Raw genomic sequence first — 13,993 nt, forward strand, 5'->3', positions numbered from 1 at the left:
CCGGTTCTGGCTCCTTGGCATCAGAGTCAGACCGAAGCTCCTGCCGTGAACGACTGGTTCCGGCGCGCGGAGGAGACATGGGATGCCGCCCATGTTCACCCTCAGCGTGCCGTGCTGCGCCAGAAAGCCAGCACAGACCGTCACCGCAGTGAGGCCCCGGTGTGAACCGGGTCTGGCTCTCGACCCGAAACCTGCCCCTTCGCCTGCCCTGCCGGAAGCTGGGTCCGCCGTTTGTGGGGCCATTCAAAGTCCTGAGGAGACTGAACGAGGTGTGTTACAGGTTACAGCTCCCCCCCGATTACCGTATTAACCCCTCATTCCATGTGTCTCGCCTCAGGCCGGTGGTGGCTGGCCCGCTCCAGGAGTCTGAGGTGCGGGAGGTTCCTCCGCCCCCTCGATGGACAGCGAGGGGGCCCTGGTGTATGACGTTCGCTCCATACTGGATTCGAGGCGTCGGGCGAGGGGCTTTCAGTACCTCGTGGAGTGGGAGGGGTACGGTCCGGAGGAGAGATGCTGGGTTCCGGTGGAGGACGTCTTGGACCCTGCAATGCTGCGGGAGTTCCACCGTCTCCGTCCGGACCGCCCTGCACCTCGCCCTGAACAGCAGGAGAGTCTGTCCTCTTGACTCATCAAGATTAACGTGGTTATTTTTCCAATTGAAGTAGATATTGTAATCACACATCTTCCGCTGCAGGAAACAGTCTAGAACAAACCCTTTTGGTAACATTTAGAGGGCTATAACGGAAGTACTTAAAGTTGTGATCCGTGGTAGACTGTTCATTAACATTGTTCAACWTTTTGGATGTTAATTTAAATATTTGGTATGCGGCTTTGTTATTTACTGCAGGAACTTGATACAACATTTAAGTGGTAAAGGAGGATGGTGAGGTTTGTATATTTAATGTGTCTTCAGCTTTTGTATCAACCAGTGCTGTATTTTCTGATTTAGGTGGAGGATAGTCATACATGGTGGCATTGATGGGTACAGCCGGCTCATTGTTTCTCTGTGCTTCCAGCAACAATCGCAGCAGTACTGTAATGGATTGCTTCATGAATGCTGTCTCCAGATATGGTGTTCCCTTCGTTGTTAGGAAGGACCATGGAGGAAAAAACAACACTGTCTGTCTGCTTGTTGAATGTAATACATATTGAAAATATTATTTCAAAAATAGAGCTACATGCATCCTTAAAATGTCTTCTTGACCTACACATTGATTACATTCTATAGTGAGTGATGCATGCGGCTACATTTTCTTTCTGTAAATCATTTTCAGAATGCAATCACATTATGTTTGACAGCTTTATTGCTTTCTCCATGTTTTTGAAATGTATAAGCCTTTAAATGACCTTTTACAGACTACTTCTACAAACGAGGCTACACTTGTGGCAGCACCTATTCCTGTGGCCCCCCATCTTCTGCACAACTTCTTGTGGCCCCCCTCCAACTATACCACTTCCTGTGGCCTCCCCTCCACCATTCCCTGAGGCTTATCGTCCACCTTCACCACACTCTTCTGTTGATGTTGGTGATGACAATGAGCAAGTCATCCCTGTAAATAATTCAATGTCTTGTTATTACAGATGAATTGTGGGAAGTATCTGAGCTTTGCTATTCTGAATGTCTCTTTTTTTAGTGTTGACCTCCAAACACTGCTGAAGTTAATGAGATGCCAACCAAATTAACGTGATGAGGGACAATGTTTATGATTGTGCAAGGACAGGCTTAAGAGAGCCCGCTTTAATCCGGAGGCAAAAATAGACATGGTTTTTAGGCACGCTGACGGAAAAGGGGCAGCTGATGAGGGTGGACCCCTCAAGAGAATTTCTCCAGCTGCTAATGAGTGCAATCCATTCCTCTGCAATTTTTGAGGGACCTGTTTGGCAAAAATGCCTTTCTTGCAACTCTCAAGGCGAGTTACACTTTTACACCAACAAAGACACGTTTGTTTATGGCAATATATATGACTTGTGTAAGACATTCGATTTTTGAATGTAATGTGTCCTTTATTTACAGTTTGTCTTCTGTGTGACAGCACTATGATGGTGTAAAGAAGTAGGTGGGCCGCATGATTTGCTGTCTGTCTGGTACATGGGGGTGTAGAGCCACATTTTTTCAGAGGCTATACAGGCAAGTGTGTGGCCTACAACCTCCTGTGCCAGAACTGAAAGAAATTGCGGAATATGACTTCAGAGAGAAGTTGGAGAAGGTAAGTACTTTATACTGTGATGGATGTTATGTTACTGTTAATTTGCACTAAGTTTGAAAACAATTTGGGTTGTAGTTCATGAATGCTTTTCCACATGGATTTGGTTTCCTTTTGTTGGCAGTCAATCATTTTTAAAGGTAGTGATAATCAGTTTATTGTTTTGCTAATTTGTCCCAAAACACAGTACAATAAACAATCTAAGATCCAGTTAGCACAAACTGTTGACGAGGCACAGGAAGCGGTCATGTTGGGTCCAGTGCGATACATTCGTAAATTGGAGAGGGATGCCCTGGTGGAGTCAGCCACAAAGTTCTACTTAGAAAGCAGGATACGGGATGCTCTTGAGCGGTGAGTTTCCATATATCTAAGGTATCTCAAGTTTAGTTAAATTCTTCAGGGAAAATTCATTGACTTTTTTTACTTTATAGATTCAAAGAGAGTCTGGAGTTTCTAGGTCTCCTGCCTTACATGAATAGACACTCAAGCCTCTTCAGAGAGGCTTCCATCTACGCTGAGAAACCTCTTTTGGCCAAAGACATAGCTTCTCTCTTCAAAGCAGAGCGCTGCCCACCTGGTACCAATCAAAGAGCAATCGAGAGAAGAGTCATATGTTTCTGGAGGGACAGGCTGCTGGAGGTGGAAGGTTAGATGCAAAACCATGATCATTGAAGTAATACAGCCCACATCAGTAAAATATCACTTAATCACTCTCACAACTGTGGTACAGCATTTTATAGCCTTATTCTTCCATGGGCCCCCTAAGAATGTAATATATTAAATCCCAAACTACTTTCACTTAGAGTATTGTGTTCTCCAATAAGCATTACTTATGGACTTTAATGTCCCCCCCTTCAATTTTTTTCAGGGGGGAACACATACCCTTTAACCATGGAGAAGGTTTCATTTTCACTTCGGGGTTTTCAGCATTTCTAGGCTGGGATTGACAGTGGAGCCACAGCTAGAGTTCTCTCTGCTACCGCACGGCAAGCGGTACCGGAGCGCCAAGTCTAGGTCCAAGAGGCTTCTAAACAGATTCTACCCCCAAGCCATAAGACTACTGAACATCTAATCAAATGGCTACCCAGACTATTTGCTGCTACTCTATCTATGATAAGTCCTTTTAAACTTACCTACATATATACACTGCTAAAAAAAATAAAGGGAACACTTAAACAACACAATGTAACTCCAAGTCAATCACACTTCTGTGAAATCAAACTGTCCACTTAGGAAGCAACACTGATTGACAATAAATTTCACATGCTGTTGTGCAAATGGAATAGACAACAGTGGAAATTATAGGCAATTAGCAAGACACCCCCAATAAGGAGTGGTTCTGCAGGTGGTGACCACAGACCACTTCTCAGTTCCTATGCTTCCTGGCTGATGTTTTGGTCACTTTGGAATGCTGGCGGTGCTTTCACTCCAGTGGTAGCATGAGACGGAGTCTACAACCACACAAGTGGCTCAGGTAGTGCAGCTCATCCAGGATGGCACATCAATGCGAGCTGTGGCAAGAAGGTTTGCTGTTCTGTCAGCGTAGTGTCCAAGCATGGAGGCGCTACCAGGAGACAGGCCAGTACATCAGGAGACGTGGAGGAGGCCGTAGGAGGGCAACAACCCAGCAGCAGGACCGCTACCTCCGCCTTTGTGCAGGAGGAGCACTGCCAGAGCCCTGCAAAATGACCTCCAGCAGGCCACAAATGTGCATGTGTCTGCTCAAACGGTCAGAAACAGACTCCATGAGGGTGGTATGAGGCCCGACGTCCACAGGTGGGGTTGTGCTTACAACCCAACACCGTGCAGGACGTTTGGCATTTGCAGAGAAACCAAGATTGGCAAATTCGCCACTGGCGCCCTGTGCTCTTCACAGATGAAAGCAGGTTCACACTGAGCACATGTGACAGACGTGACAGAGTCTGGAGACGCTGTGGAGAACGTTTGTCTGCCTGCAACATCCTCCAGCATGACCGGTTTGGCGGTGGGTCAGTCATGGTGTGGGGGGCATTTCTTTGGGGGCCGCACAGCCCTCCATGTGCTCGCCAGAGGTAGCCTGACTGCCATTAGGTACGGAGATGAGATACTCAGACCCCTTGTGAGACCATATGCTGGTGCGGTTGGCCCTGGGTTCCTCCTAATGCAAGACATTGCTAACCTCATGTGGCTGGAGTGTGTCCAGCAGTTCCTGCAAGAGGAAGGCATTGATGCTATGGACTGGCCCGCCCGTTCCCCAGACCTGAATCCAATTGAGCAGATCTGGGACATCATGTCTCGCTCCATCCACCAACGCCAACGTTGCACCACAGACTGTCCAGGAGTTGGCGGATGCTTTAGTCCAGGTCTGGAGGAGATCCCTCAGGAGACCATCCGCCACCTCATCAGGAGCATGCCCAGGCGTTGTAGGGAGGTCATACAGGCACGTGGAGGCAACACACACTACTGAGCCTCATTTTGACTTGTTTAAGGACATTACATCAAAGTTGGATCAGCCTGCAGTGTGGTTTTCCACTTTAATTTTGAGTGTGACTCCAAATCCAGACTCCATGGGTTGATATAATTTGATTTCCATTGATAATTTTTGTGTGATTTTGTTGTCAGCACATTCAACTATGTAAAGAAAAAAGTATTTAATAAGAAATATTTCATTCATTCAGATCTAGGATGTGTTATTTAGTGTTGCCTTTATTTTTTTGAGCAGTGTATATTAACTCGACTAACCGGTGCCCCGCACATCCGCTGTACGGTATCCCCTTAATATAGCCTCGCTATTGTTATTTTACTGATACTCTTTAATTATTTACTTTTCTTTTTTTGTCGTTTAAAAAAAACCTGCATTGTTGGTTAGGGGCTTGTAAGTAAGCATTTCACTGTAAGGTGAAATACCTGTTGTATTTGGCACATGTGACAAATACAATTTGATTTGATTTAAAAACAATTCCTTTAAGGGGAATTATCCAACATGTTTATTGCATGACTACCTAGTAAATTCGGAATACTGCAGCCAATGTTAATTGGTGATGTGTCCATAAGAATTGATATTATGAAAGTTTCCGACAGGATTGTCCATCAGCAAAATAAAGTTGTGTGGAGAAAGTTTTCCAAAACATTACAACCAACCAGAATCAATTGGACACAGTAATACATAATGCAGCTTGAATTTTTAATAAATGTATGATTTCTTAGTAGAGTGGGTAAACTGAGCATTATGCAAAGTAGTTCAGTCATGTATGTCAAGGATATGTTACAATATGTGCAATATTACCATAAATAAATCTTACAGTAAATATGGACATTCCATTTTACATGTGTTATGGCAATAAAAACAGACACCGTAGATGGTACATAGGTCGTGGTGCAGCAAGTTTGAGGGTAGTGGAGAAAGCACAAGTGGGAGCTTTTTGAGTGAAGTAACTGAGGGCAGAAAAGGATATCAGGGTGCCCAGGAACTGGAAGCTGCTGATCATCTCCATGTCAATGTACAGTAGATGGGAGAACGGTCAAGTATCACCATCTACTTTGTTTTGCTTACGCTGAGACTGTTGTCCTATCAGCATTATGTCAGGTCCCACAGCTCCTTCATGTACTCATGATCACTGGTGATCAGGTGTACCATGGTAGTGTCGAGTCCATTCTGGGGACACACATTCTTGTGATAATGTATAAAAATGTAATTTGTTATTACAGGGTTTACACCCAGAGCCCTGAGTCTACTAACCAGTTTGTGGGTCAGGATGGCGTTGAAAGCAGAGCTATAAAAGAAAATGCACTCTGACGTTTGTAAAAAATTTATAATTGACATTTGTTGGGACAATAGGCAAACTGGAGTTGTTCCAGTGAAATGATTGCTACTATGTGCAACACGATATCTATTGTTCCAGTTTTTAAAATCGATATTGACTGGGCTGCAGTGGAGATGGTAAGAAGCTTCGTTATCATGGGGACCTAACTTCTAACGTCGTTTCCTGGTACACCCACAGACACTGCAGTCAAAAATGCCAACCAGCGGCTCCTTCCTACGGTGACGGAAGACGTTTTGCCTGACGTCAAACATTAACAAGAGTGTCGGATTGAAGTGTCTGGAAAAATGTAAACAGAACCATAAGAGCAGATTACTTTGTCATCTTTACTGGCACAGTTTTAAAATGTCTAATTGCAGTCACTTTCAATTGATTCATTGACTCCAAGAACCATAGATTGTTTGTAGTTCATAACATTAACACAACTGACAAACGTTGCTTGACTGTAAATTGGGATACATGTTTTAATAACAATGTATATTTGATTGGGCTTAATGTTGCATACCTTGTGTTGTGCATGCCAACCAGGTGAGAATCATTCAAAAAACGAAGTGAAAGTGCACATTAAAGTCTACTCTGTTTGAGAGCTGACATGTAGATGTTTGCAAGGGTTTTACAAAGTTGTCACTAGCCAAATTTGCTTTATGTGAGCTTTTCAGTGTCTTCATGCTAATCGCGAGCTAGCGCGGTTAACGCTAGTATTGAAATGACAGACAGTCAAGCTGAAGAAGTTGCCTACCTTCAGCTGTTGTTTTGCTTAAATACAAGGTTTTGGGCCTGCTTCAGTACTAGCCAAAAAGTCACATTTAGGTAGCTTGTCTTCCTTTAATCAATGATAAAGCAAAATAAAGACAATAGCCCAAAAATCGAGAACTACCAGGATGTTGAGCATCTCCGTTGTCTAATCTATGTATGCCTAACCCTGCATTCAAGCAACAATCTGGCTAGTATGTAATTTACCTTCATAGTATTAACATAGTTAAATGTGTTTCCGTGGCTGTTATAGTTGACATGTTTTTTCAGCAAGGCTTTTAATAAAACACAAGGCTAGCAGTATGACCGGGCAGTTTGAGGCTAACTATATGATATAATATGGCCGGGGTTTGAGGTTAGCTAAATTATCTATCAAGTATCTGATTTAGCTTGTGCTAAGCACTGCTGATCCTGGTGCTAGATTAACGTTAGCTGAATGTTACAGCCAGTGATGAGAAACAGATCCTTCCACTGTAAACTAGCTGATAAACTTTATGATTCAGTAACAACAATTTTCAAAGACAAAACCATTATGTGGTAAAGGTTCAGACTCCGCTTGCAATGCAGTGGGAAATTAAGTTCCTTCAAACTGTGAAATCTGGTTGAAAGGAGGAGCTAGGGAAATTGGCTAGTAAAATTAGCATATTAAAGAATGTGTTCAATTAGCGTGTGTAAGTGTATATTTAGCAGCTGTAGGCATTAATTTGAAGTGTGCAGGACCGCTTGCAGCCGTTTATTTAGCAAATGTTGCACAGCCTGCAAGCACATTTGCCGTTCATWTAGCGAGTGAAGACGTTAATTTAAAGCGTACACGCGTTATTTAGGCCTGCACCTGTTTACTTTACACACGTAGCATTAAAAAGATTGCGTTTTGACCACGTGCTTTAAGACCCAAACGGCGTTCCATAGAATACCCTGCCATTTTCCTCTGAGCATTAATGTCGCGTTCAAGACAACTGGGAACTCAGGAAAAAAACAAGCGCCGACTGGGAAAAATCGTTTTGAACGGTCATCCAACTCGGAATTCAAACTCAGGAACTCGGGCCTCTTTCTAGAGCTCCGACTTTCCGAACTGAAGATCCTTGACGTCATGATTTGACCTCATATTTTTCCTAGTTCCCAGTTGCAGTAGTGGAAAAAGGACTACATTGTCATACTGGAATAAAAGTAAAGATATTTTAATAGAAAATTACTCAAATAAAAGGGAAAGTCACCCAGTAAAATACTACTTGATTAAAAATCGAAAAGTATTTGGCTTTACATATACTTAAGTATCAAAAGTAAATGTCATTGCTAAATATTTAAGTATCAAAAGTAAAAGTATTTTCACATTCCTTATATTAAGCAAACCCGATGGCACAATTTTCTTGTTTTTTTAATTTAAGGATAGCCAGGGGCACACTCCAACACTCAGACATAATTTACAAGGGAAGCATTTGTGTTTAGTTAGTCCAACAAATCAGAGGCAGTCGGGATGACCAGGGATGTTCTCTCTTGATAAGTGAATTTGACATTTTTTCTGCCCTGCTAAGCATTCAAAAAGTAGCGAATACTTTTGGGTGTCAGGGAAAATGTATGGAGTAAAAATAACATTATTTTCCTTAAGAATGTAGCGTCGTAAAATTATAAAAAACTATAAATAGCGAACTAAAGTAGAAATATCCCCAAAACCGACTTAAGTAGTACTTTAAATTATTTTTACTTAAGTACTTTATGCCACTGCCCTGTTGTATTGAAAGCACCATAAAACTCATGGTACCCTTCGCCAACCCATATCTGTGTGAAGCTGGATTCAGTGCTCTTGTCTGCATTAAAACCAAATATCGATCCAGGTTGGATGTGACAGCAGAGATGAGGTGCGCACTGTCGACCACTGTTGAGAAGCTACGCGACATGCGTCAAGCACACCCATCTCATTGGTGGTGGTAAGATAAGATACATTATKCTACATTAAAAGTATGTGATGGTGAGTTGAGAAGACAATCACAAACTGTTAGAATGTTTTTCAATTGACTGCCATAGCCGCAAATAAAAAAGTGAGCATTGGCTGTTCCTTGGGCTACATATGTTTTTTCACATGGTTGAGGATGCGAGAATTTTCAAATATCAAAATGAGTTCGTGGGCCGAAAAAGTTTGCGAACCCCTTGCCCTGGTCCAGTAACCTATCCTTATGGTGTGGGCGACATTGTGGTGCATTCGGTGTAGCCTGGCTTACAAACAGAGCTTTTAACACCATTTGTATTTAATTACAGATATTTTAGGTAGACATTACTCTACACAACTACAAGTGCCTACTCACCGCCAGAAATCGAAGGGGCTTGGCTCAGACAGCCAATACCTTCATGCCCATGCTCGATTAGGTTAAATCCAATGGTTTAAAGCCTGCATTGCTGATGCTACTATTTATTGGCCAATGAGCAGTGGTGGAAAAAGTATCCAATTGTCATACTTGAGTAAAAGTAAAGATACCTTAATAGAAAATGACTGAAGTAAAAGTGAAAGTCACCCAGTAAAATAATAATTGAGTAAAATGTAAAGGTATTTGGTTTTAAATATACTAAAGTATCAAAAGTAAATGTAATTGCTAAAATATACTTAAGTATTAAAAGTAAATATCAGAGGCAGTACTAGGGTTGTTCTCTTGGTAAGTGTGTGAATTGGACACTTTTGGGTGTCAGGGAAAATGTATGGAGGAAAAAAGTACGTTATTTTCTTTAGGAAGGTAGTGAAGTAAAAGCAAAAGTAGTCAAAAATATAAATGTTAAAGAAAAGTACAGATAACCTAAAAACCTACTTAAGTAGTACTTTAAAGTACTTTACACCACTGCTATTGATAGGCTTTGAAGCCACCGGTCGGCCATATTGGCACTCCCGAGTAGTAGCAGTCCTTCATAGTGATGAATGGAATTCAACACGATTTCAATTAAATGTTTCAAGAACAAAAGTAAATGTGTTTAAGTATTTGTGTTGTTGTTGTAGTGGGGACAGTACATTAGTAATCTTTACTTATTTTTATTTTATCTTTAGCTCACCTAATATAATTTAAAAGTGTGTATTAATGTGTCTGTAATCGAATACATGTGACAAAAACGAATGTAGACGTTAATAAATTCATTTCTGTAGCTTCAAAAATTCCGGGCTTCTGCACTGCAGTACACAATGTGAACTCGTGATGACGCTGTTGCCCTCTCAAWGTTCAAGGGATATTTTCTGTCCTGACTGTAGATCTACTGTACTCATAGAAATATAATTACTAATAATAATACTATTGGTAGGCTTCTAGACCCATGAAGCAAGCAACTCACTTTGCACACTTGTCAGCTAAAAAAGAGACTCATTGTCCCTTTCACTTCTGTTCAAGATGTTTACTGTCGTTCACTTTTGAACAAGACAACAAATAACAATAACAACAAAAAGGCAAAAACAACTGTTCACACAGCTCATAATAGTTTCCCATCAAATTATATTTATCCTAATTGGCTATAATGTAAAAAATATAGGCCATATCGGGCCCAATGTTATTTGTGCTTTGTGGACTTATTTATATTTGTAAAGTTAAATGTCAGACACAGAAAAACATGCATGTGTTAAAATAGTGTTTTTAGGCTATAGACTAGGCATGTACTATTTATATATCTATTTATTTTTGTGAATTGCAAAAGTGAAACCCCTCGTGATAATTAAAAATGGTGTGTTACTGCTATACACCATTTTTTTTAATGAAACATGCTACAGTTCGAGTTGCACATACGCTAGTAAGTATTCGGCCCTGAGTTGATAGGCCTAATATCGCTTAAATTAACCTCTCCTATAAAATAAGGTTTTAGACCGATTATTTTATGGCAACAGTTCATGTCTAATTGGTAAGTAATTTGGGTCATTAGATGTGTTTCATTTAGCGTATCAAATCTCTTGAGATGCACCATCTCGTTTTCAAGTGTCCGAATTATAAATAACAATAAATAATAACAATAAATAATAACAACAATAATAATAAAAACGTACATTAACAGCATAAAACAAAGTTTTACAATTACTACTAGTCCTACTAATAAAAAATACTGCTACATCTACTAATACAACTAATAAAACGAAGTACCTATAATATATATACATCTTCACATGCAGATGTATTTATTAGTTAAATTCACTGTGTAATGCCCTGATTTCTATAGGTTAAATTGTTCCAGTTAGTTTTTACAAAAAAAAAATTGTATGTAACTTGGCAAGTCAGTTGAGAACAAATTATTATTTACAATGACGGCCTACTCCGGCCAAAGGCGGACGACGCTGAGCCAATTGTGCGCCGCACTATGGGACTCCCAATCACGACCGGTTGTGATACAGCCTGTAGTGTCTGTAGTGACGCCTCTAGCACTGAGATGCAGTGCCTTAGACCTCTGCGCCACTCGGGAGCCCAGCTGGGCCTTTGTATCTGAAAGATCTTACTCCAACCTCACGATGTACCCTTGGAATTTGTAATTGCTGCTGTTGTGGAAAGGAGTAGTGTGTGTCTTGTAAAGTTAGGTGTTTCTTAATATATAGGCCTACGGGGATTTTTTTTTATAAATCTGCTCCAATGCAGTTGTCTTCTGCTTGGAAGAAACATGAATACTTTAGAAACCATCATCTTTCCATCATAGTTAATGCGTTGAGACGTTACATATGACATGGAGTAAGTATACAAATAATTTATGTCTGATCATATGCTATTGTGTTCTTTATTTCGTTTTATTTTGCAATCAAATGGATGTGAATTATTATATATATATTTTAAATTATGTGCATCCAGTATAAATCGCGAGAAATGATCAAATTTACAATAGGCTTAATATTATAATATAATGTGCTTAATACAGTATAATATGCTTCAGTATTTTGAAGATATTTTAGAATGTCAATATGTCATTATAATCTTTGTTCCTCAGGTTAAATATACCAGGCAAAACACATTCAGTTATCTTGGCAAAGCAATAGAGTAAATGATGAATCATGTTTTGTATAAATAGTCATAGTCATTTATTTATAATAACATCGAACGACTTTCACAAATTTTAAGATGTATAAATATAAAGTTAAACATTTCTCACAACAAACAAACCACGCGCCCCTGAATATAAACAGGCAACATTAAATACATTAAAAAGCTTTTTTCGTTTCACCTCTTATTTACACATAGACCTATACAAAAATGGTCCTCTATTGTCATCAACAATTAAAATGGCAAGGGAAAGAAAGTGGTCAAATATTTCAAATACGATTACATTTACATAAATAAATCGGTAAATTATATCTTATAAAACGTGACCCATGGGATGCCAATGATTGAATTTCAAAGAATTTAAAACGTTCTATTAAAGGAAGGAAAGGCAACTTTGCCATCCTATTCTTATAGTACAGCAACATTCTGCAACCCTGTTCGTTCGTTGTTTTCTTCATTTTACATGAATCGATTCATTTTCATGAATGTAGCCATATACTATCACTGTCTTTTCATAGYACTTGGTAGATGGGGTCATGGGAGGGCTGTGGGCACTTGGTCGGTGACGGCACGGTTGCCCCTGTCTCGCTCAGGATAGATCCCTCTTGGGGAGAGCAGGGGCTACCCTCCTGAACTGATAACATAGTGCACGCGGACGTGTCTGTTGAGATTCTCTCCACGATGCTGGATAGACAATCCAAGCTGGAGATGACTGCGTTCTTTTTGCTTCTGGCATCAGCTGTAACAAAGGTGAAGAAAACATCAGAGACAACAATGAACTAGTAGCGTTGTCTAAATGTCAAATACTGTCTGTCTTGAGTCTTGAACTTTGGGCTACTGAAGAAGAGCTGCTGCTGTATAAAACGTTCTTTTAAAACCGTATAATAAAGGTCTGGGCCTATAACAAGTCACAATAATATAACACTAAATAGAAACTTACCATTTGGAGTCTCCGCGAAATAAGAGCTTTCATAGCTGCTTCGTCTTGCGGACGTGCACGCCGGGCCATTATAGTCCATCTGGATAAAAAAAAAAAGATGACATTATTAAGAATTCGAGCAATACAATATCACATTTTGTGTTCTGTCAACTTTTGGAATGATATGTCAAACCAAAGACCTATAAATCAACATATCATACTATAGACCTCAATCCAAAATGATATATACAAATAAAATGGAATAGGTCTACTAAATGTATGTATACGTTTTACGTAATAAAGAACGACCGAAATCCAGTGGACATGCCCATAGACACTGAGGTCAAGATGCACCAACTCACCATTCCATCAGAGCAGTTGGACCGTGGGCTGGATGCGTCAGAGTCCCCGTTGTAGTGCTCCAGCGAAGGGTAGTAGTTTTCGCCGTCCTGGCCCCTGAGCAGAGACTGCAGAGACTCGATGTAGCTGATGGCATTTCTCAGGATCTCCACCTTTGGAAGCCTCTGATTGGGGTTGTTCGACGTACATCTCTTGAGGTTCTCGAAGGCGTCGTTGACCTTGCCCAGTCTCCTCCTCTCCCGCATGGTAGCAGCCTTCCTCCGGTCGGTGTTGGTGGTTTTCCTCTTGCAGGCTTTGCATGCCCAGAGGAGGCACCTACCGGCTTGGTGGTGCCCGCTTGGGGCCCTGATGTGCTCGTCTTCGTTATGATGATGGTCGTCTGGCTTGAGGAGACCAACATGAACTAACCGGGGGTCCATGTCTTCGAAGAAATGCATGTCGCTGGTGTTGAAGCACGGGTCGTCATAAAAGTCATCAGCGGAGGTGACAGGGAACGAAATATCCGACAACTCCATCTCTATCTAACTGTCAAATTCCAAGACCAACTTTGTAACAATTGTTCTCCTGGCTCTGTATTTGTTACAAACGTTCTAGGTTACCAGAAACTTTGGGCAAAAAAGTAAAAGTATCCTTAAAATTATGGTTAGGTTTTAGTGTAGGAATGTGGTTATCTTTCCCCAACCTCTATCCTAATGCACCCTGCAAACTGTTGCTGATGCTGTGGATCGAACAAGCTTTTATCCTTGGTGTTAGAGTTAGGGGAGTGCTCTGCATTTCTGACAGCTCCCTGGATTGGCCAATGATCGCGCGGAATGGGTGCTTAGGGAGGGGTTTACAACTTCACGCTAATTAGTGAACAATTTCTCATAACTGTCCCTATAATAACATAGAGATCGAGGCCTATTATTCGTTTGAAAACAGTCATACTGATATTTTTAAAAGCTCTGACACTAGAGAAAAATAAATCACCGCAAT

The 13,993-nt window shown here is 40.9% G+C and overlaps 1 protein-coding gene and 1 long non-coding RNA gene across 2 annotated transcripts; one reads left to right on the forward strand and one right to left on the reverse strand.

Moving 5' to 3' along the window:
• The first annotated feature begins 2,018 nt into the window (after positions 1-2,018).
• On the forward strand, positions 2,019-2,915 carry LOC139025072 (uncharacterized). The gene is made up of 3 exons (XR_011476513.1): positions 2,019-2,207; positions 2,392-2,555; positions 2,636-2,915. It is a non-coding gene; the product is annotated as an uncharacterized lncRNA (long non-coding RNA).
• An 8,838-nt stretch (positions 2,916-11,753) lies between these two features.
• On the reverse strand, positions 11,754-13,724 carry LOC111962193 (myoblast determination protein 1 homolog 2-like). The gene is made up of 3 exons (XM_023985083.1): positions 13,021-13,724; positions 12,680-12,758; positions 11,754-12,478 (listed from the first exon to the last, which is right to left on the reverse strand). The coding sequence occupies exons 1-3, from the start codon at positions 13,531-13,533 to the stop codon at positions 12,252-12,254; spliced, it is 819 nt and encodes a 272-aa protein (XP_023840851.1). The 5' UTR covers positions 13,534-13,724; the 3' UTR covers positions 11,754-12,251.
• Positions 13,725-13,993: the final 269 nt, after the last annotated feature.

This window comes from Salvelinus sp. IW2-2015, linkage group LG4q.1:29, assembly GCF_002910315.2.
Source record: "Salvelinus sp. IW2-2015 linkage group LG4q.1:29, ASM291031v2, whole genome shotgun sequence".
NCBI lineage: Eukaryota > Metazoa > Chordata > Actinopteri > Salmoniformes > Salmonidae > Salvelinus > Salvelinus sp. IW2-2015.